Source organism: Anolis carolinensis, chromosome 1 (genome assembly GCF_035594765.1).
Source record: "Anolis carolinensis isolate JA03-04 chromosome 1, rAnoCar3.1.pri, whole genome shotgun sequence".
In the NCBI taxonomy this organism is placed as follows: domain Eukaryota; kingdom Metazoa; phylum Chordata; class Lepidosauria; order Squamata; family Dactyloidae; genus Anolis; species Anolis carolinensis.
This window is the reverse complement of record NC_085841.1, coordinates 55,093,399-55,118,432: the sequence shown is the minus strand read 5'-3', so window position 1 is coordinate 55,118,432 and position 25,034 is coordinate 55,093,399. Positions and strand designations below refer to the sequence as shown.

Sequence of the window (25,034 nt, the reverse complement as noted above, 5' to 3'; positions counted from 1 at the left end):
TAGGGATTCTGGGAGCTGGAGTCCCAAACACCTTGAAGGCCACAGGTTGTTCACCACTGTAATAGATGGCGCCTTAGCCAAAAGGAAGGACGCCAACCTCTTCTATTTCTCAGTCTCTCTCCACAGATAGATTGTCCACACCTCATCCTGTTAACTCTGTAATTCTCCCTTTTTCCACCCCACTATAGGAGTTGCCCAGGAACAAGCAACCCCCTTGATGGGATGGAAAGGGGAAGAATGAAAAGAACAAGATTTTTGAAGAATCTTGAAGCCGCTTCACACGGCAGACTTATAACATTATGTTAGACTCCTGCTTCCTTGCTTGCTATACATAACAGGGCCTTCTGCTGGTCCCAGGCTATGAAATTTCCTCCCACAGGTTGGCCCCTTTTTTGCATTCTTTCTACCTGCAGGCAAAGATCTTTTTATTTAGGCAGGCCTTTGGCTCTTAACTCATGTAGCAGAAGTCTTTTAATGTGGTGAAGTGGTCTGAGTGCTGAAATACTTCTTTGGAAACCAAGATTTGAATCCTCGCTCACCCATGAAACTTACTGGGTTGCGCTCCTTCAAGAGGAAGGCAATGGCAAACCTTTTCTAAACAAATCTTGCCAAAACAACTCCGATAGGACGGAAACAATAACATCTTCAATTTTACCGTTTTCTTATTATGTTTTTAACTATTGTATTATAAACTGTTTTAACTTTATCTTTTTAACTGAATAGTTTATTAAATTTTAAACTTTTAAACTTTTAATACTAATACTAATACCTGTAATTAGTTTTAATTTTCAGCATACCACCTTAGAGAGATAGGAGAGATAAACATTAATGAAATAAAATCATTGTAGCTTCTCCGGCATTGTTGCAGAATTCTATCAAGGAGCCTGTCTTGCAAAGGCACAGCAAAGCTCTCAACTGAAATAGCCACTAGGTAATAGCCCCTCAACTAATTTTTATACACCACTGGACAAAGGAATCCAGAAGGATTATGGACATAGTTAATTCACTCAGACCAATCCATACCCAACCATTTTTGGAATGTGGTAAGCTTTGTGCCTCATCTTGGACAGGAATCTGAGATTTCTGCTCATCTGGGAACATCACTACTGCTCACAGCTCATAAAGTGAGGAAATCTTACTGAATGAGTACGAGCAAAAAAAAATAATAAAGTTATTCCCTACAATTTGGCAGAATATGATCTTACAGTCTCACTACAATCTAGAAAATAAACTTACATAATCGTATTATAATAAAGTCTTTCTGAAATAATTATGTGTCTTTATAACTCAGCTATAATCCACACTTTCAGACAGACAGAATTGTTCCACATGCCCCAATGGACACCTATCAGGGGAAGAGTGAAAATTCAGCAGGTAGATTTGCTATTGGAACAAAAAGGAAAGGGAGAAAGAAAGCAAGTCTGGCAAAGAAAAAAAAGATTTTTTTACCAATCAAATTACACACAGTAACCAGTATAGGATTATGTTGAAAATCACTGCATGTGATAATTAGAATTTCAATAGGCTTTTTGGAACTGATTATGGGGAAATGACTTTTTATTATTCTGATGGTTCTCGTACTTTCTGTTTGTTATGTTTCACTTTTAAAGGAATGTGTTTTCAAGCAGTTTTTAAATCAAACACTAGGTACTATAACCCCTTACTCATGGATTTCATATCAATTGTTTCATTTATTGTTCTATTATATTTTGTTATATTGTATTGTTCTGGGCATGGCCCCATGTAAGCCGCCCCGAGTCCCCGTTGGGGAGATGGTGGCGGGGTATAAATAAAGTTTATTATTATTATTATTTAGCAATACTCCAAAAGATTTTCCCCAATGTAATTTTATGATATGTTTCTGTCCCAAATGTAGCCAAAATATAGGGTTTGTTAGTGACAATCAATTGCTTAAGGTTTTCAAGGAGAATTTCTTTGAACTATACTGAGAATTATATTTTAATTTTCTGTACACTGTCTTAGTGACAGCTTTTGTATCTGTTTAACTTTGTGTACATCGCCTTGAATTTTGGGACTGGAAAAAAGGAGAAAATTACTTCTTCATCATCACCACTATTGCAGGGGACTACATTTTTCTAGTACTGATGTCCATGAAACCAAAATTCGAATTATGATGCAAGCTGTCTGCAGGACAAATGAGAACAATGCTCTTTTTTGTAGGATAAATTAAATGCTGGAAAAGGACCTCAAACATATCCCAGGCACGGAGTTGTAATTGCATGCAAAGTTCCATCTGTTTTCCTTAAGCCTGGTTAAACAAGTTTAAGCTAGCGCTTTGCAGCCCATTTCTGTAAATCTGAAAATTAAAGCAGAACTCCATGTGCTATGAATAGTAATGAAACGGGAGAGGGCTTACAATAATTAAGTCATACTAAACTGTTGCTAAATGAAAATCTGATTGCATCTTTTATTAATTATTGCAAGTTGACATTTTAAATAAAGATAAATGAGTTTTGAATACTGGGTGCCTTATGGGCTCTAAAGAAAACAAAATGGAACTGATTGTGATATTTTTACATCTGATGAATTCTGAACCTGGAATATCAAACCTCCCATTTGAATAATAGGCAGTTCCTGCCTCAGAGTTCTATGCAGCAGCTGCTAAGAAGGCTGAGGACCAGGCTGCAGGCAAGAAGGCCTTGTGCTTACTGATGCATAGTTGGCTTAGATCTGTGGATCCAGAATAGGTCTTCATAGTCACTTACGGACCTACCATAAAGACTACCCTTGGAAAACAATAATACTTGGCAACAAGTGATTGCTTATGACAATGATAGTTGACTTTTACAATAAAACTACAGTCAGGCATGTAGCCGGGGGGGGGGGGGGCGCTTGAGGGGCTTCAGCCCCCCCCCCCCAAATTCTCAGGGTGGTCCGTGAGAAGGCCTTACATTTATTATTTAAACTGTTATGTTTATTCATATCATGATCTGATCACATGCATGGGGGTATTGGGATAACGATTATTTTTTATTATTTTTTATTATTTACAGTATTTATATTCCGCCCTTATATTACACATATAAGGCAAACATTCAATGTCTTGACATAGAGCAAAGACAGAAGACAAACGCAGGCTCCGAGCTGGCCTCGAACTCATGACCTCTTGGTCAGAGTGATTGGTCTCAGCTGGCTGCAGCTGGCTGCTCACCAGCTTGTGCCACAGCCCGGGCAAAAGGTTTGCTAGGGTAGATTCTCACTCAGACTCACCCCCCCCCCTTCGAAAGCAAAATCCTGGCTACGGGCCTGACTACAGCCATCCTAAAGTTCTGAAAAAATTGCTCCATTTCCAACAATTATTCAACTGACATAGTCACAACCTTACTGCATGAGGATTAGCAGTCTGGGAGCAGTAGCCTCAACAAGTTACTTTTCAAAATTCAGCTATCAATAGAAATATTCCACAAAGTAAATTTGATATAGGTGGCCTGGCACATATTTTGGGTACATTTGTTCTCAACCAAGTGCCAAGCAACTGACTTCCCCTCCAATGCAATTCTAGGCTACATCAGTAGGAGTACAGTATCTAGCTCAGTGGTTCTCAACCTGGAGTCCCCATATGTTTTTGGTCTTCAACTTCCAGAAATCCTAACAGCTGGTAAACTGGCTGGGATTTCTGGGAGTTGTAGGCCAAAAACATCTGGGGACCCCAGGTTGAGAACCACTCATCTAGATTGAGGGAAATTATAATACTATTCTGCTTTGGTCAGACCTCACCTAGAATATTGCATCCAGTTCTAGGCATCATTCAAGAAGGATACTGGTAAGCTGGAAGGTGTCCAGGGAAGAGCAACCGAACTGATGAAAGGTCTTGAAGCCAAGCCCTATGAGGAACAGTTTGGGGATGTGCATATACTTAGCTTGAAGTATTATTTATCATGTCAGAAGTGAACTGAGGGTACAGTCATAATGTATTACTGTATTAGCTTGAAGTAAAGAAGGTTGAGCCCTGTTTAAATATGTGGAAGGATGTCATATTGAGGAGGAAGCAAGATTGTTTTCTGCCACTGTAGAGATGGCATTCAGTCCCATGAAGGCATCCTGCCCTTAATTGAACATCTTGCAACAAGATCAGTTATCAGTTTCTTCATTCTGCAAACAACTTTGCCCCATAAACTACATTTCAGTTTTCCAAGACTGTTGTGACTGGACAAAGAAGTACAAGTTGAGAGCTTCTAATTAAATTACCATTCATTTTGAGAGAGTGACAAATATTTGCTCATACATATTATAATAAGTAACAGAACGTAAGAAGAATTGCTGTGGCTAGAAGGTAATTCAAATAACATGGAAAATCCTGAGTGTCCCTAGCTATAAATCACTAGTATAATAGTTTCCTGGAAAGAGCTAAACATTACAAAAAATATCAGAGTAAACAAACTCTCATGTTATGAAAAATTTGGCCTTCATCTTGACGGCTTCCATACCAAGTAAGTCTTCAGGGGAAAACTGCAGGGCCTTTTTTTAATTACTGCACCTATATATCTCCCAGTTGTAGCTCTGCATTTTGGTGAACTTATAAATAAACAGATTAGAGGAAACATTTTAACATTATGGCTTCTTTGTGGTAATTTTATATCCTGCATTCATTTTTATTATAGTTAATATGACACATAAATAACTGTAGTAACATTATTCACTTTTGTCGAAGGCTGTATAATAGGAGAATACAAATTTTCACTACTTCTGCCACACTGCGGAAAAGCACATTAGAAACAAAACATTATTGTGCTATAATATTATTATTAGAATATGTTAATCTCAATGTTAATCCTAGCTCCTCAAAATGGATAAAAATGAATTAAATTACAGTAACAACACTGAATGAATTCCTGCAGAATTAGCCTTCACAATACTTCATGGTGATCTTTTCTTATTTCCACAACCATGAAGATATAATATATTCATTAATTCATGTCCACTGTTTCTCTGAGGAACTCAAAGAAGTCCACAGGTGGTTACCAAACCCCTCTTTTGTTTCCACTCCCTTGGAGCAGAATTCCATTATGTCTCTTACAATATTCCGTGAAATTATTCAAAACAATCTGGCAACTGAACCTTAAAAACTGGATATGTAATACTGTAGACCCTTAGTGACCCATTTTTACGTAAAGAACCCACTACAGGCTAGAGACCCAACTTTGGTATTTTATCTTTGTTTTAGGAATTGGGGATGTTGGGAGACATATATGCTGTATTGCAATATAAAAATACTTATTGTTATATTAACTGTCAGTTCCTAGGCACCAAAGTTCCTTTTGACATCACAGCAGATTTGCCACTATATACCGTGTTTCCCCGAAAATAAGACAGTGCCTTATATTGTTTTTTGCTCCCAAAGATGCTCTAGGTCTTATTTTCAGGGGATGTCTTATTTTTCCATGAAAAAGAATTCACATTTATTGTTGAACAAAAAAATAAACATTTATTATATACTGTACAGTAGTTGTCATCACAAACCAGCATGACCAGACAAACTGTGAAGAATCAAGAATTTCTTGTTACTACCATTATTTCCATGTAAAACACTCTATGGTACGTACATTTACCGATCCTGCATGCTCTGGTGTTCTGTTCGGCGGGCATGCTTCCAAACAAAACCATTGCTAGGTCTTACTCTCGGGGGAGGCCTTATATTTAGCAATTCAGCAAAACTTCTACTAGGTCTTATTTTCTGGGTATGTCTTATTTTAGGGGAAACAGGGTATGTAGAGTGCACTCTAGGTATCCACTGGGGCTTTAATACTATTGTAATTGTTGTATGTTGTTTGGCATTGATTTTATTGTATGACTGGGCATGTTTAACTGTAGAGACGAAGACACTGAAAATTATTCAAACGTAGAGCTCTGATAAAAATTCCCTTGGTCAACTTGGTCCCTGCCAGGCTGTTTTCTCTGAATGCCCAAACTTTATTTCTAAACGCCCAGCCTTAGGTTACTGCAGTTCTAGAAATCTGGTGACAGAAAGTAAATTTTATGGATGGAGCAGATATGTAATTTGACACCCTTGTGGCACTTTATCCGGGGATGCTCAAACATATAATGAGACAGAAGTATTCTAAGTAGTAAATAAACAAACAATCACACCACAACAAGGTTTGCACCATTTTCCTATATACATATGTTGCGTGTGCATATGGAGTTTGTTTCCAAAATGTACCAAATACAAATAAATAAATAAAAGTGTGTTATAGGTGGCAGCATAGTATTGGCTAGGAATAGAATATTATGTACTGATTAAAGCTATTAAAATGTATCAAATCACTTTGGTACGAAGCTTGGAAAATTTCATTTTATAACAAAAAATACATATTCTTAGTAGGGTTTTTTTTTCCAAAATTGCTTCAAAATGATTTGGTACCTTTTAAAAACAACCCCCCCCCCTCTCTCTCTCTATGTATGTATGTGTGTATATATATATATATATATACACACACCCACACACACACACACACACACACATATACATATGTACCCACACACATGATGTATACATACACACACACACACACACACACACACACACACACACACACGGACATATGGTAAAATTCCCGAAGTTATGCATTATCTATCTCTCTTTAGAGAAATTGAATTGCACTACTATCCTCTAATAAACATGTTACTTGTAAGTAAGGCACATGCCTTGTGAGAAAAGCACAATAGATCAATATTTTGTATGTAATTGCTGGCTCAACAAATATGCTTAATGCACACATATCTCCAGCATTTGAATTAGAGTGACATAAAATAAGCCTACCTAGGACTCACAACAAAGGATTGCTGGTATCTTATTCAACCTAAAAAAGACACCTGGGAATGCTATATCTCTTGCACAATTAGTCTCCTTCATGTTTGTCGACTGAAGAACTCAGCATGGCAGGAATACAGTTGCATAATAAATTAATCTTGAATTTCCACATCTTCCATAAAGTAAACACAAGGTTATTTTATATAAAATACAGCAGAGCGAGTACAGGAACGGTCTATCCCTAATTAAAATATTTGGAACATAAGTATAAATCTGAAAGGTAAATTTGCCAGTCGTGCTTATATCCTAAGTAGCACACTATGACTTTTCGAAAAACACACAAACCTGAGGGCTTAGCAAAGAAATTCCAAGCAAATTTCAAGGATTTCATTCAAGAAAAGATGCATAGACAGATATGATTACCACTGCCTTTGCAAGAAGAGAAACACCCAAAGGCAGTTAAAGTAAGTTCCAAAAAAAAAACTTTTACAATGTTCATATCTTTAGGAAAACAAGACACAATGCAAGCATTAAAATATTTAATTTATTAATTACTGCCCACACCCAAAAAGCAATTTCACATGAGAACTAAGAGCATTTCTCATAAAGCACCAACAATTTAGGCGAAGTGAAGAAATGAAACTGTTAAGATATGCTGCCATAACCACAAACAATTTATTTTTATCACCTCTAACAAAATCGCATAAACTTACACTATGTTTTTAAAGTGAAAATTAAAAGGAGGATGTTACAAACCCAACAAATGCAAAAATTAATCAACTGACTTGAATTCCATATCTATCCACATCACTAAATAAATGAAATGTAACACAGGATGCTTATTAAGAGCAAGGGTCATTGATATTACAGGGCACATTTAACCCCACTTTAATGAAACTCCAGAATGTACCTTTTGTTATTTTCTCATATGTCTGTTCATTTTAATGAGAAATAGTTAAGTATAACATTTCACTACAATCACAGGTCACCCATGCAATTTCCACCACCTAATACACATCATCCCTATTTTTTGCATCTTGCTCTAAGTGAACTGAAGAAATCCTAAAGTCAAGGGAAGTTCCATTTATGTAATGTACATGACATAAGGGATCGGGCAAGATTCAATGGTGTACTTTCATATCAAAGAGGAGTGATAAGGAGACTCTGCCTTAAAGAACCATGCAGGTTCCCAGCTGATCTGGAGCAGGTTTTTGGGGTACAGAGAACAATGGAGAAGAAAAGAGAGATCATCAATCTTAAAAAGCAATGAGTTAGATTGTTGAAATAATGTTAGAAACATGGAGTCCTCACGAGGAGACAGGTAGGATAAAAAATAAATAAATATTATAAAATTCAAATGTAGCCATATTCTATCTATTATGGTGATGTGTATGCATATGCATGTCGCAAAACAGCCCATCAATGGAATGGAATATTCTGACATTTTATTCCACCCCAAAATGTTAACACATCCCTTGGCATTCATATTTTAGGTTTTAAAATGCATGCTTATTTTCTGAATGCACAAACAAGCGCAATTCATAGGCTGAAAAAATAAGAGTCCATCAATTTGCAATAGTCACTGAGAACTTTCCAACTTGTTTAAAATGCTGAAGAAACTCTAACAGGTTGGTGACTGTGGTAGTTTTATTCTGTTCTAAAGAAAAGCCATACTTTAAAATTCATTAAAGAATTAATCAACTATCCACTTCAAGTCATACTGCCACTTCTACCTAGACATGAAGAAACTAGATGGAAACACCCATTCTAAAATGGTAATACATTTTCATCAAATGGTAAATAAATTCAAAGAAGACACATTTAACACTGGATAGTTATGATTAAAGGAAATCTCAAAACTTATTTCATGAAGCTGTATATTCAGCTTTGCAAAGTGACATCTAGGAGTCTCTGGCATACTTACTAAATATAAAGTAAATAAATTTAAATACTGAATGATATATCAAAAAATAAGAAAACAGATAGAAAGGGCATATTATGGGGTGCACCAATATCTTGTACAACATATCATCATATATTAGTATGAGAGAACACGGAATATAAATGTATTTCCCATCAGATTATACTTGCCATAAATATATAGGTTTCAAAAGAAATACAGTGCATAAAACATTGGACTATTTTCCTAGAAAGTAACACGTAAGATACTTTTTTCCTTTCATCATCACAAGTCATTTCTCAATATTAGCATTTTGTGCTGTCACAAATCTATTTTAAAAAAAATCTGTTGTTTGAATTAAACAATTTATTTTATGTTCCTATTATATGGAAAAGAAAAGGTTACTGGTCCCTGGCAGTAAAATCATTTAATTAGTGAAGTGGCATATAAAATTTACTGTTCATGTTGACATCCAGCAATACATTACTGTATTACACAGCTCTCTCAGGCAATGCTAAAGTACAAAAATTAAGGAGTTAATTTATAGAGTTGTCGGGTGTCTGGTTTAACACTTACTTTTGCGAAGGTCTCAAAAACATCCAAGGCAGGTGGCAGCTGAGAAACATCCTGGATTTCTACCTTTAAATACAGTTGCAGCGTTTTTGCAAGATGCCCAAGGCCTTCTTTCATTTCTTCACTTAGCTTTTCAACATCTTTAAAGGAAGCAATATATTTCAAGGCATCAGCAGGACCTTCTGCCAACGTTAGTAGTCTAGACATTTCCAACTCCAAAGAGACAGAGGGGCAAGAGTGCTTTGCTTTATTTTTGACAGGCACCTTTCACCACCAGGTTCTTACTACTAAATCGTACAAACATGATGTGAATGACAGATCGAGAGCTAAGAACCAAAACAGATGTGCAAGGAGATGTAAAATAGCACAAGCGATTGGTTGGATGGATAGACTAATGTTAAAATTGTATCTTTGTATTATCCAAAAATATCTCCCTTAATGCCAGATCTGCATTCAGTTTTCAGGGAATACAGTCGTAGATTATTTATTTATTTATTTATTTTAATTTCTGCCTCGCCTTTCTCCTCATGGGGACTCAAGGCAGCTTACAATAAATTATAAAAAGTGGAAAATACAAAAGATTTTAAAAACAATTTAAAAACAATTAAATACTTCCATCACAAATTCAAAATACTGTTAAAATACTCATACAACTAAAATTATATTTAAAATATAATTTTAATTGCAAAGCTCCTACCGACAACCTGCCCAGTGGCGTGCCCCCCATCCTCCCCCAAATGCCTGATGGCACAGAAATGTCTTAACTTGCCCACAAAAGGCAAGCAGGGTTGGGGCCATCCTCATCTCTCTTTGAGAGTTCCAAAGTCTGGGAGCAACCACTAAAAAGTTTCTCTTCCTTGTTCCCACCAAACGCACTTGAGAGGGTAATGAGACATAGAGAATGCCCTTCCCAGAGTATTGTAGATTTCTAACAGGTTTGTAGAGAGAGATACAGTCCTACAAATAACCTGGACCCAAGCTGTATAGGGCTTTATAGGTCAAAACTAGTACTCTGAATTGGGCCCAGAAACAAGTTGGCAGCCAGTGGAACTGTTTCAACAGAGGAGTTGTCTGCTCCCTGTAGCCAGGCCCAATTAGCAGTCTGGCAGCTGCTCTTGGGATCAATGAGGATTTCTGAGCACTTGTCAAAGGCAGCCCCATGCAGAACACATTGCAGTAGTCCAACTGGGATGGAACCACGGCATGTACCACCGGGGCCAGGAAAAGGTGCAGTTAACACACTAGCTTTAACTGTGCAAAAGCACTCCTGGTCAATGCTGCCACCGAGTCGAGTTCAGAAGTACCCCCAAACTGTGAATCTGCGTTTTCAGGGAGAGTGTTATCCCATGTAACATTGACTGAATCCCTTTTCCCAGATCTTTCTTTTGACTGACCAAGAGCATTTCTGTCTTGTTTGTATTATTTCTTTGCCTTCATTCAGTCCACTGAGCTATCAGGCACCGGCTTAGCCCAGGAACAGCTTCCTTGATACCAGATGGAAAGGAGTAATGGAGTTGGGTGTCATCTGCATATAGATGGCACAGCACTCTAAGACTCTGGATGACCTCTCTCAGTGGTTTCATGTAGATGTTCAATAGCATGGAGGAGCAAACTAAACCCTGAGGGACCACCCAGGCCAGTGGCCAAGGAGTCAAACAAGAGTCAACACCACTTTCTGAGACCATCCCTCCAGGAAGAAATGGAGCAATTGAAGAAGAGTATCTCCAAGCCTCATCCCAGAAAAGTGGCTCAGAAGGATACCATAGTCGATGTATCAAAAGCTTCTGAGAGGACCAAGAGAATTAACAGAAACACACTCCCCCTGTCCAGTTCTCTGTGTAGGCCATCCACCAAGGTGACCAAAGCCATCTCTGTTCCCTAGCCAGGCCTGAAATCAGACTGGAATGGATCTTGATAACCCGCTTCATCCAGGAACCACTGGAGTTGAGAAGCCACCACATGCTCCAGTACCTTGCCCAGAAATGAGAGACTGACCTATAGTTGTCAAGAATAGTAGGATCCAGTGAAGGTTTCTTTAGTGCTATCTTGATATGCAGGCATACCCTGTTGTAGTTTTCTGCCTTTTCACAGACCCACAGGCTTTTTCTAGCATTTGTTTGAGTTGTCTGCCATTTTATATATGAGATTATGTTTTTCTATATGATGGGCCTTGGTCATACCTGGATTTTGGTATCCACAGTTGTTCCGGAACTAAAGCTCAGCAGATACCAAGGGCCTACTGTGTTAACAACTGGTAACTATACAGTTAACATCGCAAGACAAAAGTAGAAAAGAAGAAAATCAAAAATACAATCAACTCAAAAATCAAAGGCCATGTTATGAAAGAAAAGCCTCTGAAAATACAGAATGGTTCCTGTGTGTGTTCTACTTTTTCTCCTGCACATATTATGCAGTCAAATCTGCTGAATTCCAAAGGGAAGTTTTACGTCAGAATGCTACACAGGAAAAGCAAGGGGGAAAATGACAAAGACACTGCTAACAGCCACTTACTTGACTGAAGATCTGAAAAAGAGTAGAGCTCCTCAGATGGGCATGTTGACTGTCTTAACTGTTGAAAGCACAAAAGATGAATGAAAGAAAATGTGATGGGATTAATAATTAATACTGTTTTAAAAGTTGCCACAATCCCGATGCACCTGCATATCATTTACTTTGATAACACTCCTCAGCATAACGTGCTTCTTGTTTACTTCCCTGTTGTGAAAAACATGATTAGCATTTGAAACACTATTAAAATAAGCTATTGATCATTTATTTTATTTCCTCCCTTTTCATTTTTACATTTTGTTTTGAAAACTGATACCATGCAGCATCTAACAGTGTCCAAATAGTTGGTAAATGTTATTTTTTATGATTAGCCCACATGATTAAATTTTTAACTAGGCATGTGTAATGTTTAACAAGTAATGCTTAGGAAATATGCAAACATGGAATACTTTTTTGTGTCAGGAGCGACTTGAGAAACTGCAAATCGCTTCTGGTGTGAAAGAATTGGCTCTCTGCAAGGACGTTGGCCAGAGGACGCCCAAATGTTTGATGTTTTACCAGCCTTGTGGGAGGCTTCTCTCATGTCCCCGCATGGAGAGCTGGAGTTAACAGAGGGAGCTCACCCGCTCTCCCCGGATTTGAACTGCCAACGTGTTGGTCAGCAGTCCTGCTGGCACAAGGGTTTAACCCAGACATGGGCAAACTTCACCCCTCCAGGTGTTTTGGACTTCAACTCCCACAATTCCTAACAGCCTACCGAATTATAGTAGTTGAAGTCCAAAACACCTGGAGGAGTGAAGTTTGCCCATACCTAGTTTAACCCATTACACCACTGGGGGCTACTTTAACATGGAATACTTAAAATGCATGAAAATATAGGACTGATGAGTTTTTTTCTTAAGTCTAACTTCTGCATGGATACTGAGGCACTAAATGCATTTGGAATAACTGTAGCAGTCGTTTGTATATCGACATCTATGTCAATCTAAGTAGGGTATGCCAAAGCGGATCTCAGCAGAACAATTAGCAGGAAATTAATCAAAGCTTGTAGCATTTTCTTTCAAAAGAAATTAACTGGTCATTGCTTTTAAAAAGTAACTTTTACTAGTAACCTTTTTGCTTTAAAAAAATCAATACAAAAATGGCCAATAATTCCCCCAAATGAGATTTTCTTCCACCTTCCCATAGGAAATGCTATTATATGGGGAATCTCAGCAATCAGCTACTTTGCAAATATAACAAACAAGTAATATCCTTACTTGTGATGCATTATTTCCAAACTCAATTGACAGACCCAGTCTTTTAAACTTGAACACGCCTATCTGTATTTTATAATGCGTTTTATGAATGTTTTATGTAAGTTAATTTTTAACTGATTTATAGTGTATTGTACAGGTTTTATATGTGTGTTTTATTGTAAGCTGCCCTGAGTCCCCTGTTGGGTGAGAAGGGCGGGATATAAATATTGTAATAAATAAATAAATAAATAAATAAATAAATAAATAAATAAACTATATCTAATGAAATGAAAGTGAATCATAGGCTTAATGGAAATATTTGTCTGTGATAACTCTTTACATCCTAAAACACTGGTTTAAGAGAGAAGGCAGTCACTTTTCCCTCTTGCAAAATGTGATCAATACTGCAGAGTGTTATCTATCTGTCTATCCATGTGTCAATCCAACTACAGTATCTCTATTTGAAGTAGTTTTAATTCTCCTCTTCAATCAAAATGGCTCTCAGTGTGGCTTGCACATTAATAAAATGCAAGACTGTTGCTCCCAGTAAACAATCTAAAAAGAAATGACCAAAATGAAATGAGGGAACGGATAGAAAAAAGCCCGTCACCAATTTTAATGTTACACAACTGACATTAACAGCAACCAACACCGAAAGCAACCATTCAAAGAAAAGAGCCACAGAGAAGCAAATAACCCACTTCTACACATCTTTCCCAATATCCAGGACATGAGGCAGAAAGGGCAGTTCACTCATCTCCTCCTTGAATTCTTCAAAATGCCATGTTCAAACAACTTTGTTTTCTCCACTAAGAATACAAGTTTTCCTTGCCTCTCCCAGAAAAAACCAATAACAAGCATGGCTGGAAGTATTTGTAATGTTGGGGCAATCCACTTGCAATTAGCACATATTTTACTAATTATCACTCTCACACAGAAGGTTTACTTACTAATTTGAAAATGATCCTCCCCACAAGCCGAACTGAGTCTGGCGGAAAGTTAGGCTCCACACTCTTAATACATTTACACTCCCGTTTATGGTCCTCCCAGGCTTCTTTCTATAAGGTGGAAAAAATAGAAAATGATTTGTTTCTAAGATGTGATTTCTGTATTACTGCAAAGACCTCATTGTGCTGGTAAAAGTGATTGCATAGAGGCTAAAGAATCTTTGGCCTAAAATAAGCCTTTGACAATATTCAGGTACAGGTGACTTTGGCAAGAATCACTGTTGAAGCACATGCATGCCTTTTACAGTTTAGCATTAATTATTAGAAGTATCTCTACTAATGAGAAGTGTTTGCTAATTAAGTGTTCTACCAGCCATAAGTCTTCCATATTTAAATAAGCCTGCCTGTTATAGAAACTGTAGGATTAGGAAGATGACTTGGAACTGATTGAAGTAGTACCTCTCACTATTAGGTAAAAGTGAATTCCCTATTCAGGAGAAGGAAAGGGGAGTAATATGAGTAGTAGTGTGTGTTCTCCAGTTTCAGTCCATCTCACAAAAATTACCCTACCGAATGCATATATTTATAAATACTGCAAAGATTAGAAAGCCAAGCTCAATGTATGTAAAACTCACACAGAAGCAAACAAAAAAAGTCTTTAGTAGCAAGCTGGTAAACCAGTGAAGTTAAGTACTGAATCAACTGGGAAACAGAAAATCAGACAATCACATTGGAACCTTCTAATGCCAGATTTATCCTTCTCAGAAAGAATGGTAAGATTTATAAACCCAAGTATTTGTAGAACCACTTTTCATGTTACCTGGCTCCTGAGGAGTTAGCAGGTGCTGTAAAATGCACGTCTATCCCTATTATTTATACTAACTTTACTTAAGCATCTCACTTATCTGATCAGCAACGCCAGTAATTATCACAGCTACAAGGAAAACAAAATGCCTAGCTTTAAGTAGCAGTGTCCTTATTTAAAAACAAAAAACCCTCCAAAACCTGATATCTTGTATTCTCCAGCTCCAAGACAGATTTCAAAGAGAGACCAAAATATTTCAAGTCACGTATCTGGGAAGGTTTTTATATCTCTCTCAAAGATTATGAAGTCTACATTTGGATTTCTCCAGTCATGGGGGATGATTGCCCACTGAGCCCAAATTATAGTTACACTGACACCAGGACATTGTTTAATACTGGTAGTTATGAGAGAGTAGGGAGAGACAAGCTGGACAAGTTGCTAAAAGCTACTATGAAGGTGAAACTCTTGTAATTACTATTCCACTCTTCTCCTCATTGCTATGATTTGCTGTTGGAAAATATAAATTTTGTTGTGACATTCATTCTTCTTCCCTGATTTCAGGATGGATGTATTCTGCAGCATCATTTCATGACCAGCCTTTTAAAAACTCATGCAATATCCTCCCCAATACTGCTATACTTGGGTTAACAAAGCCTCCTTCCACACTGCCATATAATCCAGAGTATCAAAGCAGATAATCCACGTTATCTGCTTTGAACTGGATTATATGAGTCTACGCTGACAGATAATCTGGATTTTATATGGCAGTGTAGAAGGAGAGAAAGTCTCTGCAAAGAAGCTCCTTACTGCAATGTTATTTTATTCCTCCCCTGCCCACATTTCCTTCTGTGGAACTGGAAGGTTTTTAGCCCATCAGGGTTGGACAGTATGCTTGTACTAAACTATACAATAAATGTTGAGCTGGGAAAAATAGGATTCTGCTGGGGCCAATCATACTATAGTTGTGTGTGGCTCCCCAGAAAAGGCAAGGCAAACAGCACCTATCTCCAGAATTACAGAATGATTGTCATGTATTAAGTCTACCTACAGGATGGTTCAAAACAATAGATGTGATTTAAAATCGCTATATCACTGCAACCATGAACTCTAACCAGCTTAAAAACATGGTTCCTTAAGCAAGCCTTCGACCTTACATAGATTTTTAAGAATTAGTCCGAGGACTTACTGTGACCATCACGTCGGTTCTGGGCTATGTCAATTGAAACAACTTGTTTTTATCTGCAGCTATGACTGCATTGTATGAATTTTAATGTTTAATGTGTATGTGTGTGGTTGCAATTTTGTGGTTTTTATCATTTCAGATTTATGTATTATCTGTATGCAGCACTTCACTACATTTTGTTGGCCGCCCTCAATCCCTTCCAGGAGATGGTGGCGGGGTAGAAATAAATTTAGTATTACTGTATTATTATTATTGGAAGGATGAGGCATATAGTTTCAAATGGTTACAACTAGGTGCCCCACTCAGAGCACACTCAGCTCTTAAATTCAGTCATTCACAAAATGGTGAGCCCATAACATATTCTCCATTTGTGGGGTTATTTTTTAGATTTGTTTCTGGCTGAAAAATGTTAATAAAACTTATTTATTCATTTATTTACAGTATTTATATTCCGCCCTTCTCAACCTACTCATCTACTGTGACACGGAGTCCTTTTGATCGTAGTACACTTCCTCAGTGCTTTTCGCACGTTGGCAGTTTTATGGTGTCGTAAATTAAGTTAAATTAGCCTCCCCGCATTAAGCAGTACCTAAATTCTCTAGTTACAGCTGCAGCTATTTTCAAGCTGCTTAGGTGGGCAGCAAGGTAGACTATTAAACGGTTGGGAGCTTAATCCAACGCAGGCTTCGAACCAATGACCGATGCAGGCTTTGAACCAGTAATGATTTATTGCTGCTGGCTACTAACCAGCTGCGCCAGAGCTCTTGATAACTTGATAACTCATGAGTTACTTTTTGTGTAATCACAACATCTTGCCATCATGAAATATACTGCTTTGAAATTGATCCATAATTTTGAAACACCCTGTATAACTGTAACATAAATTATCCAGAAAAGTTAAACAAATCTAGTATACCTTACCCTAAAAAATGTAATGCCTGTAATCATTAAGACATAACTCTGGATAATGTTATTGCAGAAAAACTGGCATGTTTCTTCTGAGCCAATCAAAATTGTTCTTTGAAGGCAGTCCTGATCTGTCATCCTTTGTTCTCAAAATAAATGCAGAAAAGAATGTATAATATACTAAAAGAGACATTAACATGATCAACCATTTATGTAACCAGGAAAGGAATGATGAGATGAAAGACACATCACATAAAATCATGCTTCTTGTTTTTTTCAGTATTAGTGGTGCATTTTCACATTAGAAAGACAATTGAATTACACCTTATGTTCACTGCCACTGGAGATCCATAGACAGGATGAATGCATGCAGGCTGAAAACAGGTACAACCCTTCCTATTGGCACAGTTGCACCTGCTGCTATGAAAACAAGGCATCAGCTGAATTTATTTGTCCACAGCCATTCTACTTAAACTTAGCTGCCAGGTCTAAGAGCAGTTGTCCCAGGGTTCACTCCCACCTCCTTTTGCTTGGCAGGTGTTTATTATGTGCAACAAGAGAATAACAATTGTTCAGTCACAGTTTCTCTTTTCTTGTACATATAATGCCAGAGCTACTGCAATAACTTCACACAAGCATCTTTTTCACAAAACATCCTGGGATGCAACGGGCAGAGCTGAAAATGGAAGACTCTCAAGAATATAGAATCTTAATAGAGTCAAGAATATAGAGACCCGATATAAACATAGCTCTAAGAAAAAGTGTTTAAAAGTCCTCAGAAAATTCTATTTAAAAAACCAGCAAATCACCTATATTTTGTTCTGTCTCAATTATCTTTATTTGTAGACTCTTTGAAAAAAATAAAACAATTAACCATATTTACTCAAGTCTAAAGCATCATCGCATCTAATACACACCTCAAATTACAAAACCCTTAAACAAAAAAACAAAAAAACATTTGCTGTTGAATGTAATGCACAGTGACAAAATGTGCACTCTTTGTAATTTGGCCAAAAAAGGTAAGCATTACAGTTGCTGCCTGCTAAGAATTCTTTCTTTAAAAACAAGAATTAGAACACTAAAGCTTCCAGCAATTGAAAGGAAAACCTTGGGATCCATCTACATTGCCTTATTTCAATGCTATGGAGTCATGGGAGCTGTAGTTTTACAAGGTCTTGAGCCTTCTCTGCCAAAGAATGCTTATGCCTCACCAAACTACCAATCCCAGGATTACACAGTATTGAACCATGATAATTAAATTAGAGATGACTTCCCTCAAAGTGGAGCTCCATGTGCTCCTGAAGCAGCTTCCCTTTTTGCTTTGACTCAGCACTACAATTACCGCATTATGCAAATCTAATGAGCACCCCAATTTTGGTGTGGTAATTTAGCCCCAAAAAAGTGAGCATTAGATTCGAGTACATACAGTATGTTACTTGCATGTAAGGGGTATATTAATGTAGGTAATCTCAAGGACAGGGTTCTAACCATTTTGGGCACCTCATATTGTTCAAATTATATGTGTGCCTCCCAAAGGGAAAAACAGATTTGGAAACTGTGAAAGTACCTTTACAATTTAACAACTCCAGTAATCTGAAAATTATATAGAAGAAATTCAGCAGAGTTTTCTTCCTCAAAGACTATTAAAGGACATTTAACATGGGCATTTAATGCCATTTTTGTTACTTGCTATAAAATTAGCTTCCACGTATATCAGTCTAAAAATGAGAGATCTCCAAATTACTCTGTCATCAAAAGGAAAAGCCCTTAAATTCCTGAAGGTTCGAGGATGTGGCTTCCTTGATTGCATGTACATATGCTGTGGTTCCCTTCTTTTTCTACTGCTTTCTACGTTTCCAAGCATTATTGACTTTTCCAGTGAATCACATCATCTCATGATGTATCCAAAGTCTGATAGCCTCATTTGGTCATCTTGCCTTCCAGAGAGTGTGGGCTTCATTTGCTCAATGATCCACTGGACATTTTGGCAAAAAACTTTCTTCCATTACATTTCAAATTTGCTGACTTTCTTCCTATCACCTTTCTTCACTGTCCAGTTTTAACAACCATATATAGAAAACTGAAAATACAATGGCATGGATCATAGTATAGTATTTAATGGCACTTGACACTTGAGGTCTTACCTAGCTTCTTCATGTCTGCCTCTCAAAGTCTCCATCTTTTTCTGATTTCTTGACTACAGTCTCCGTCTTGGTTAATGACTGGGCCAAGGTATAGGAAATCTTTAACTATTTCATGTTTTTCTTACTGACTTTAAAGATAAGGGAATTATCTAATGGATGTAACATACTTTCATGTTAGCTGTTCATCATTTTTCTTTTTTTTTCTGTTTTTAGAGACAATGAAGCTTATCCATCTTCTGCTTCTAATTTGGTAATCTATTTGATTTCTGTATTGGCTATCAGGCAAAGTTTATGTTTACGATTGTTTCTTTAGTTACCTGAATAATGTGTTTGCAAAGAACAAACTGCCAACATCACACAAGTAAATAACTCACTTTCTGCTTTATTTCTTGATAAAGTTTCCTAGAGTTTGGGAGTAATTTAAAATGCAGTATTAATGGCAGCAAATGATCTGGAAAACATATATGATTATGTTCTTCTGAAACAATACATTTAGAAGTACAGCATCATTCTGAAAGTGTGGTTTAAAACTTAAAATTATGAAAACACAAAATTATTATTAAACATGTTACTGTCTGTTATACTGAATACCTATTACAGAATATATTCAATTTATTTTTAATGCATAAAATGTAATTATTTGCCATAAATGATCAGATCTCCATGTATACACTGAAAGCAAATAACAGAACACATTTTAAGCACATATTCTCAATGTTGGTTCTTTATTTATGCAATGCATTCAAAAGTAGTATTACAAGTTGAAAACTCAAATATGTATATAACAAGGCCTTGGAACCTGTTAACCAATATTCAATACTATAGATTTTTACCACTGCAGATATAGATATAGTTTTTGCTAGTTATCACAATTAATAGGACAGACCTTATCAAATGTTGGGGGGGGGGGGGGGGGTGCAAAAACCGGAAAGGTTAAAATACATGTATTATACAGGTGTACTCCATTACCTGGCAACGTGCATCACAGTATCTTGCAACTTTGCACTGAGAACATCTAAGCAGCCGCTCCTTCCTGTGGACAGGAAAATGTGGGGATGAAATATTTTCCAAGGCTTTAATGCAGTTTTGAAAGAAATGCCTTTAAACTTTGAAATAATATAAAAGGTTATGGCAATAACATAACAAGAACATAATTCAGAGAGTACTTCTAGGGCTAGGGCTGATGAGATTGCTGTGTGGGAGGCAAGTGAAATGCGCGAACACACATACACACACATACAAAACTCAGGCCATGCAGTTTGGTAGACTCTGTAATTTAATAAAATTACATTCCCTTTGCAATTATTCCCCAGGAGGTGAACTATTTCAGAACAAGAAAACTGTAAAGAAAAAGGGAGGGGGATGTCCAGGTGTTTGCACATAGCATCTTTGAACTGTGACCAATTGTCCCTCCTACTATTTTGAAGCGACATGTCATCACAGTTCAAAGATGGCATGCACAAACACGTAAGCATCGTCTTTTTTTCCCCTCTGCAAAGCATCCTTCAAAAAGCAAATTGAAAATTAAAAGTGTGACTGGTTTTTAAAGCATGCCTTTCTACATTTTCATCTCACTTGATGGCCAGAAAACTAATTATCAGAACTTGATTGCATTGCTAACAAACTGCATAGCTATAAGGAGAAGAAAACGAATGACAGAATTGTGAGAGCTCCATGCCTGGCCTGAGTCTCCAGTTCTCATGGGTTAGCCCAAGCTGGGGGACAAGAATGAAAATTTTCCAGTTTTGGGGCATTCATCCCCTGGCAGGGATCACCTTCATCCCATCATCTCATCCGGATCTGAAAACAATGCCTTTACTAGGATTTCTCTCTTTAATTTTCCAAAAATGAAAATACATTCTATGTGTCTGTGTTTGAATGACAAGTTAAGTACTATGGCTGGTACTTAATGCATACTGCTGGCTGACAGTACTAGGGGTTACAGCTCAGCATCTAGCCTGGAGTCCATCCTCAGGGCCTGGCGCAATCCAGAACTGGAAACCCTAGTGACAGTACAATTGTAATCTGACTAGTCAAAAGTAATTTCCATGCAAGGTAATAATAATAAAATGAAAGCTTTATTTATATTCCGCCCCATGTCCCCAAGGGGACTCAGGGAGAATTCCAACAAAAAAGGTAAACATTCAATGTCTCAGTACAACAACAAATACAAACGTAATAGCCCAAAATAAACCCACATACGAAAACAATTTGTAACATGACATCTATAAATTAAATAAAACGTAACCTATCAAAAATTATATCTAACATAAAACCTAAACTTAAAACATCCACATGAATTTACAGAACCCAATGAAAGTTCACTAAGATATGTGAGTTGATTATGTGCCCAGTGATGTTAACTGGGCTAACATGATCTGACCAAGCCCGAATGCAATAATAGTTTTCAATCAGACGTCTAGTAGCAGTCTCTCATCATCTAATCCTCCTCCTCTCCGTATGCTAATGAGCAAAAATAAGTTTTCAGTTATTTATTTTTTTAAGGAGAGAAGGGAGGGAGCCAGCTTTATTTCTTTAGGAAGGGAATTCCAGAGGTGGGGGCGATCACAGAGAAGGCCCCCTCTCTCGTTCCCACCAGTTGTGCTTGAGATGAGTGTGGGACTGAGAGCAGGGCCGCCTCCGCTGACTGCAGTGCCCAGGTTAGTTTATAGGAGGAGATGCTATTAATAATACTCTCAGGTTAAAAAATACATCTGAGCTTGATAAAATGTGACCCAGGGTCACAGACAGATCCTCTACATTCGTTTTTGCAGACCCTGCTGTACTACTCCATTTCCACATGTACCATGTTTTAAAAAGGGGAAAGAACATTTTATCACTTCTAAGACAAGACACATATGAGCCATGTAGCAGCACAGTGCAGCCTGCAACAGGTTTGGAAATGCAATACACACACACTAGTGCTGGAGGTTGCCCACCACTGGTTTTAGAACCCGAAAGCCTCAGAACTTATATACCGCCAACCAACTGTATCCATGGATTCTGTATCCCTAGATTCGTCCATCCACAGTGAAATTATTATTATTTAATTTCAAAGAACAAACCCTGATTTAACCATTTTATACATTCCACTGTATGTAATGCGGCTTGATCATGCATGGATTTTGGTATTCACAAGGGTTATGGAACCAACCACAGTGGATACCAAGGGCCCACTGCCCTTCTGCTGAGCAATGTATTTCTTTTATACTATGACAAAGAATTCGTGCTCTTCATGATGCCTTTTTAAGCAGTAGCTACACGACACAAGCTGAAAATGCTGCAATCTGAATAGAAAATATTTTATTTTTTCTCTAGTGTGCTTGGGGTGGAGAGGAATAACATTTCCTTGCTCTCCTGTGATGCAGTCAAGGGATCAAATACTCTGCTTAACATAACAGAAACTCCAAGCTGCTTGGCAGTAAACAACACAGTGGGATACTATCTGTTTTGGAACTCAAAAATGTGACATTACATTGCAAGCAGCAATTCAGCAATTCTGATTCCATACATTATCTTCTTTGAGCAAGTTTCTTGTAAATATGCAGTTAGGGCATAGATTTATACCATAAACATCCCAAGGAATATAAAGCTGCCTTAAAGTTTTGTCTAAAGTTAAAATGTTCTAATGATGCTCAAGGTTTGAGAAATGAAATGTTATTCAGAGAAGTGGAAGAAATAGAGCAATAATTATACAGAACATTTAATCCAGGTGTATATTCAGACACCTTAGACAGAATTTGTAGGAATGTGCTTTTCCTGCATGGCAGGGGTTTGGACTGGATGACTTGTGTGGTCTCTTCCAACTCTATGACTGTACATAAGATTTTCATTTACTACAGTTTCTGTAGTGTTTGTTCAGTAGGCATCTGGAGTGGTTGGTGGATCAGGGGCCCTTTCACGTTACACAATTATAGTGTTATAATTCATCTTGAACTACCATGACTCCATTCTACAGAATTCTGGGATTTGTATTTTGAGAAGTTAATAGAACTCTATGACTAAGTATTTTGTGATATGAAAGGGTTCCAGATCCAAAATTATATTAAGGTCTTTAGTTTGCTCCAATTTTATAGCACATGGAGCCCGTTGGCTCTATGATCAAGCCCATGGATCTGTGTAACACAACATCTCTCTTTTGTATTCATACAATTACTTTGTCAATAGTATTACTTCTTGTTATGACTGCACAATGCATATCTTGTTTTAAATTATGTGCAGATTTGGAATCCCGGAAAGGCAAAGAAATTGAGAAACTGAAACCAGAAACCTTTTTATTAGTACTATTAGACAAGAAAATACCAAAACACCAAGAAAGGATCTTCCTCTATTTGACAACAGCTGCAAGAGTTGAATATGCAAAATTATGGAAGCAACAAAGTAAACCAACGACAGATTATTGAATTACAAACATTTTTGAAATGGCTGAAATTGACAAATTAACTTTAATTTTATAATAAGCTAACTCACAGAAACTGCAAGAAGAATGGAAACCATTTATAGACTTCATAAAAAATCAGACGAAGATGGTCATATCAGGATTTGTGAACTAAAATAATATGAAATAATCTATGATTATACTCTGTAATCTAAAACACAAAAGATTGAATATAATTATTGGACTAATAGTTGGAATAACATATTAGCAGTGTATTGAATTTCAATGATATGGATGTTATAGAAACATATACATAACACATATTTATAGAAAGATAGATAGATAGATAGATAGATAGATAGATAGATAGATAGATAGATAGATAGACAGACATTTATGCAGTATATACAGAATCTGCATAAAAGATAGATTATACAATATGTATTTATATATTAACATATGCATTACTAACATTAATAAAGAACTGACTATGAGACATATTAATAGATGAGTATTATTAAAACTAAGGAAAAATAGAGCATGTATAAGTATCGTAGAATCATAGAATAGTAGAGTTGGAAGAGACCTCATGGGCCATCCAGTCCAACCCCCTGCCAAGAAGCAGGAAATCGCATTTAAAGCACCCCCGACAGATGGCCATCCAGCCTCTGCTTAAAAGCTTCCAAAGGAGGAGCCTCCACCACAGTCCGGGGGAGAGAGTTCCACTGCCGAACAGCTCTCACAGTGAGGAAGTTCTTCCTGATGTTCAGGTGGAATCTCCTTTCCTGTAGTTTGAAGCCATTGTTCCGCATCCCAGTCTGCAGGGCAGCAGACAACAAGCTTGCTCCCTCCTCCCTATGACTTCCCTTTATGTATTTGTACATGGCTATCATGTCTCCTCTCAGCATTCTCTTCTGCAGGCTAAACATGCCCAGTTCTTTAAGCCACTCCTCATAGGGCTTGTTCTCCAGACCCTTGATCATTTTAGTCGCCTTCCTCTGGACACATTCCAGCTTGTCAACATCTCCCTTCAACTGTGGAGCCCAGAATTGGACACAGCATTCCAGGTGTGGTCTAACCAAGGCAGAATAGAGGGGGAGCAGGACTTCCCAACATCTAGACACTATACTCCTATTGATGCAGGCCAGAATCCCGTTGGCTTTTTTAGCTGCCACATCACATTGTTGGCTCATGTTTAACTTGTTGTCCACAAGGACTCCAAGATCTTTTTCACACGTACTGCTGTAGAGCCAGGCGTCCCCCATTCTGTATCTTTGCATTCCATTTTTTCTGACGAAGTGAAGTATCTTGCATTTGTCCCTGTTGAACTTCATTTTGTTAGTTTCAGCCCATCTCTCTAGTCTGTTAAGATCATTTTGAATTCTGCTCCTTTCTTCTGGAGTGTTGGCTATCCCTCCCAGTTTGGTGTCATCTGCAAACTTGATGATCGTGCCTTCTAACCCTTCGTCTAAGTCATTAATAAAGATGTTGAACAGAACCGGGCCCAGGACGGAACCCTGCGGCACTCCACTCGTGACATCTTCCCAAGATGAAGAAGACGCATTGTGAGTACCTTTTGGATTCGTTTGCTTAGCCAATTACAGATCCACCTAACCGTAGTTTTGTCTAGCCCACATGTCTGACTCTGGGTGTTGGTGCACATCTCCATTTCTAAGCCAA

The 25,034-nt window shown here is 37.5% G+C and overlaps 1 protein-coding gene across 3 annotated transcripts in view; it reads right to left on the bottom strand.

Moving 5' to 3' along the window:
* smyd3 (SET and MYND domain containing 3) overlaps nt 1-25,034 on the bottom strand; it is a 490,738-nt gene that overhangs the window by 415,958 nt on the left and 49,746 nt on the right. For 2 of the 3 annotated variants that reach the window (XM_062968961.1, XM_062968962.1), the window contains exons 2-5: nt 19,946-20,009; nt 13,942-14,049; nt 11,757-11,814; nt 9,249-9,385 (exon numbers count right to left, since the gene is read on the bottom strand). In XM_062968961.1, the coding sequence (XP_062825031.1) occupies nt 9,249-9,385; nt 11,757-11,814; nt 13,942-14,049; nt 19,946-20,009 (367 nt within the window). The remainder of the gene's footprint in view (nt 1-9,248; nt 9,386-11,756; nt 11,815-13,941; nt 14,050-19,945; nt 20,010-25,034) is intronic. The other variant, XM_062968963.1, reaches the window with a different exon arrangement.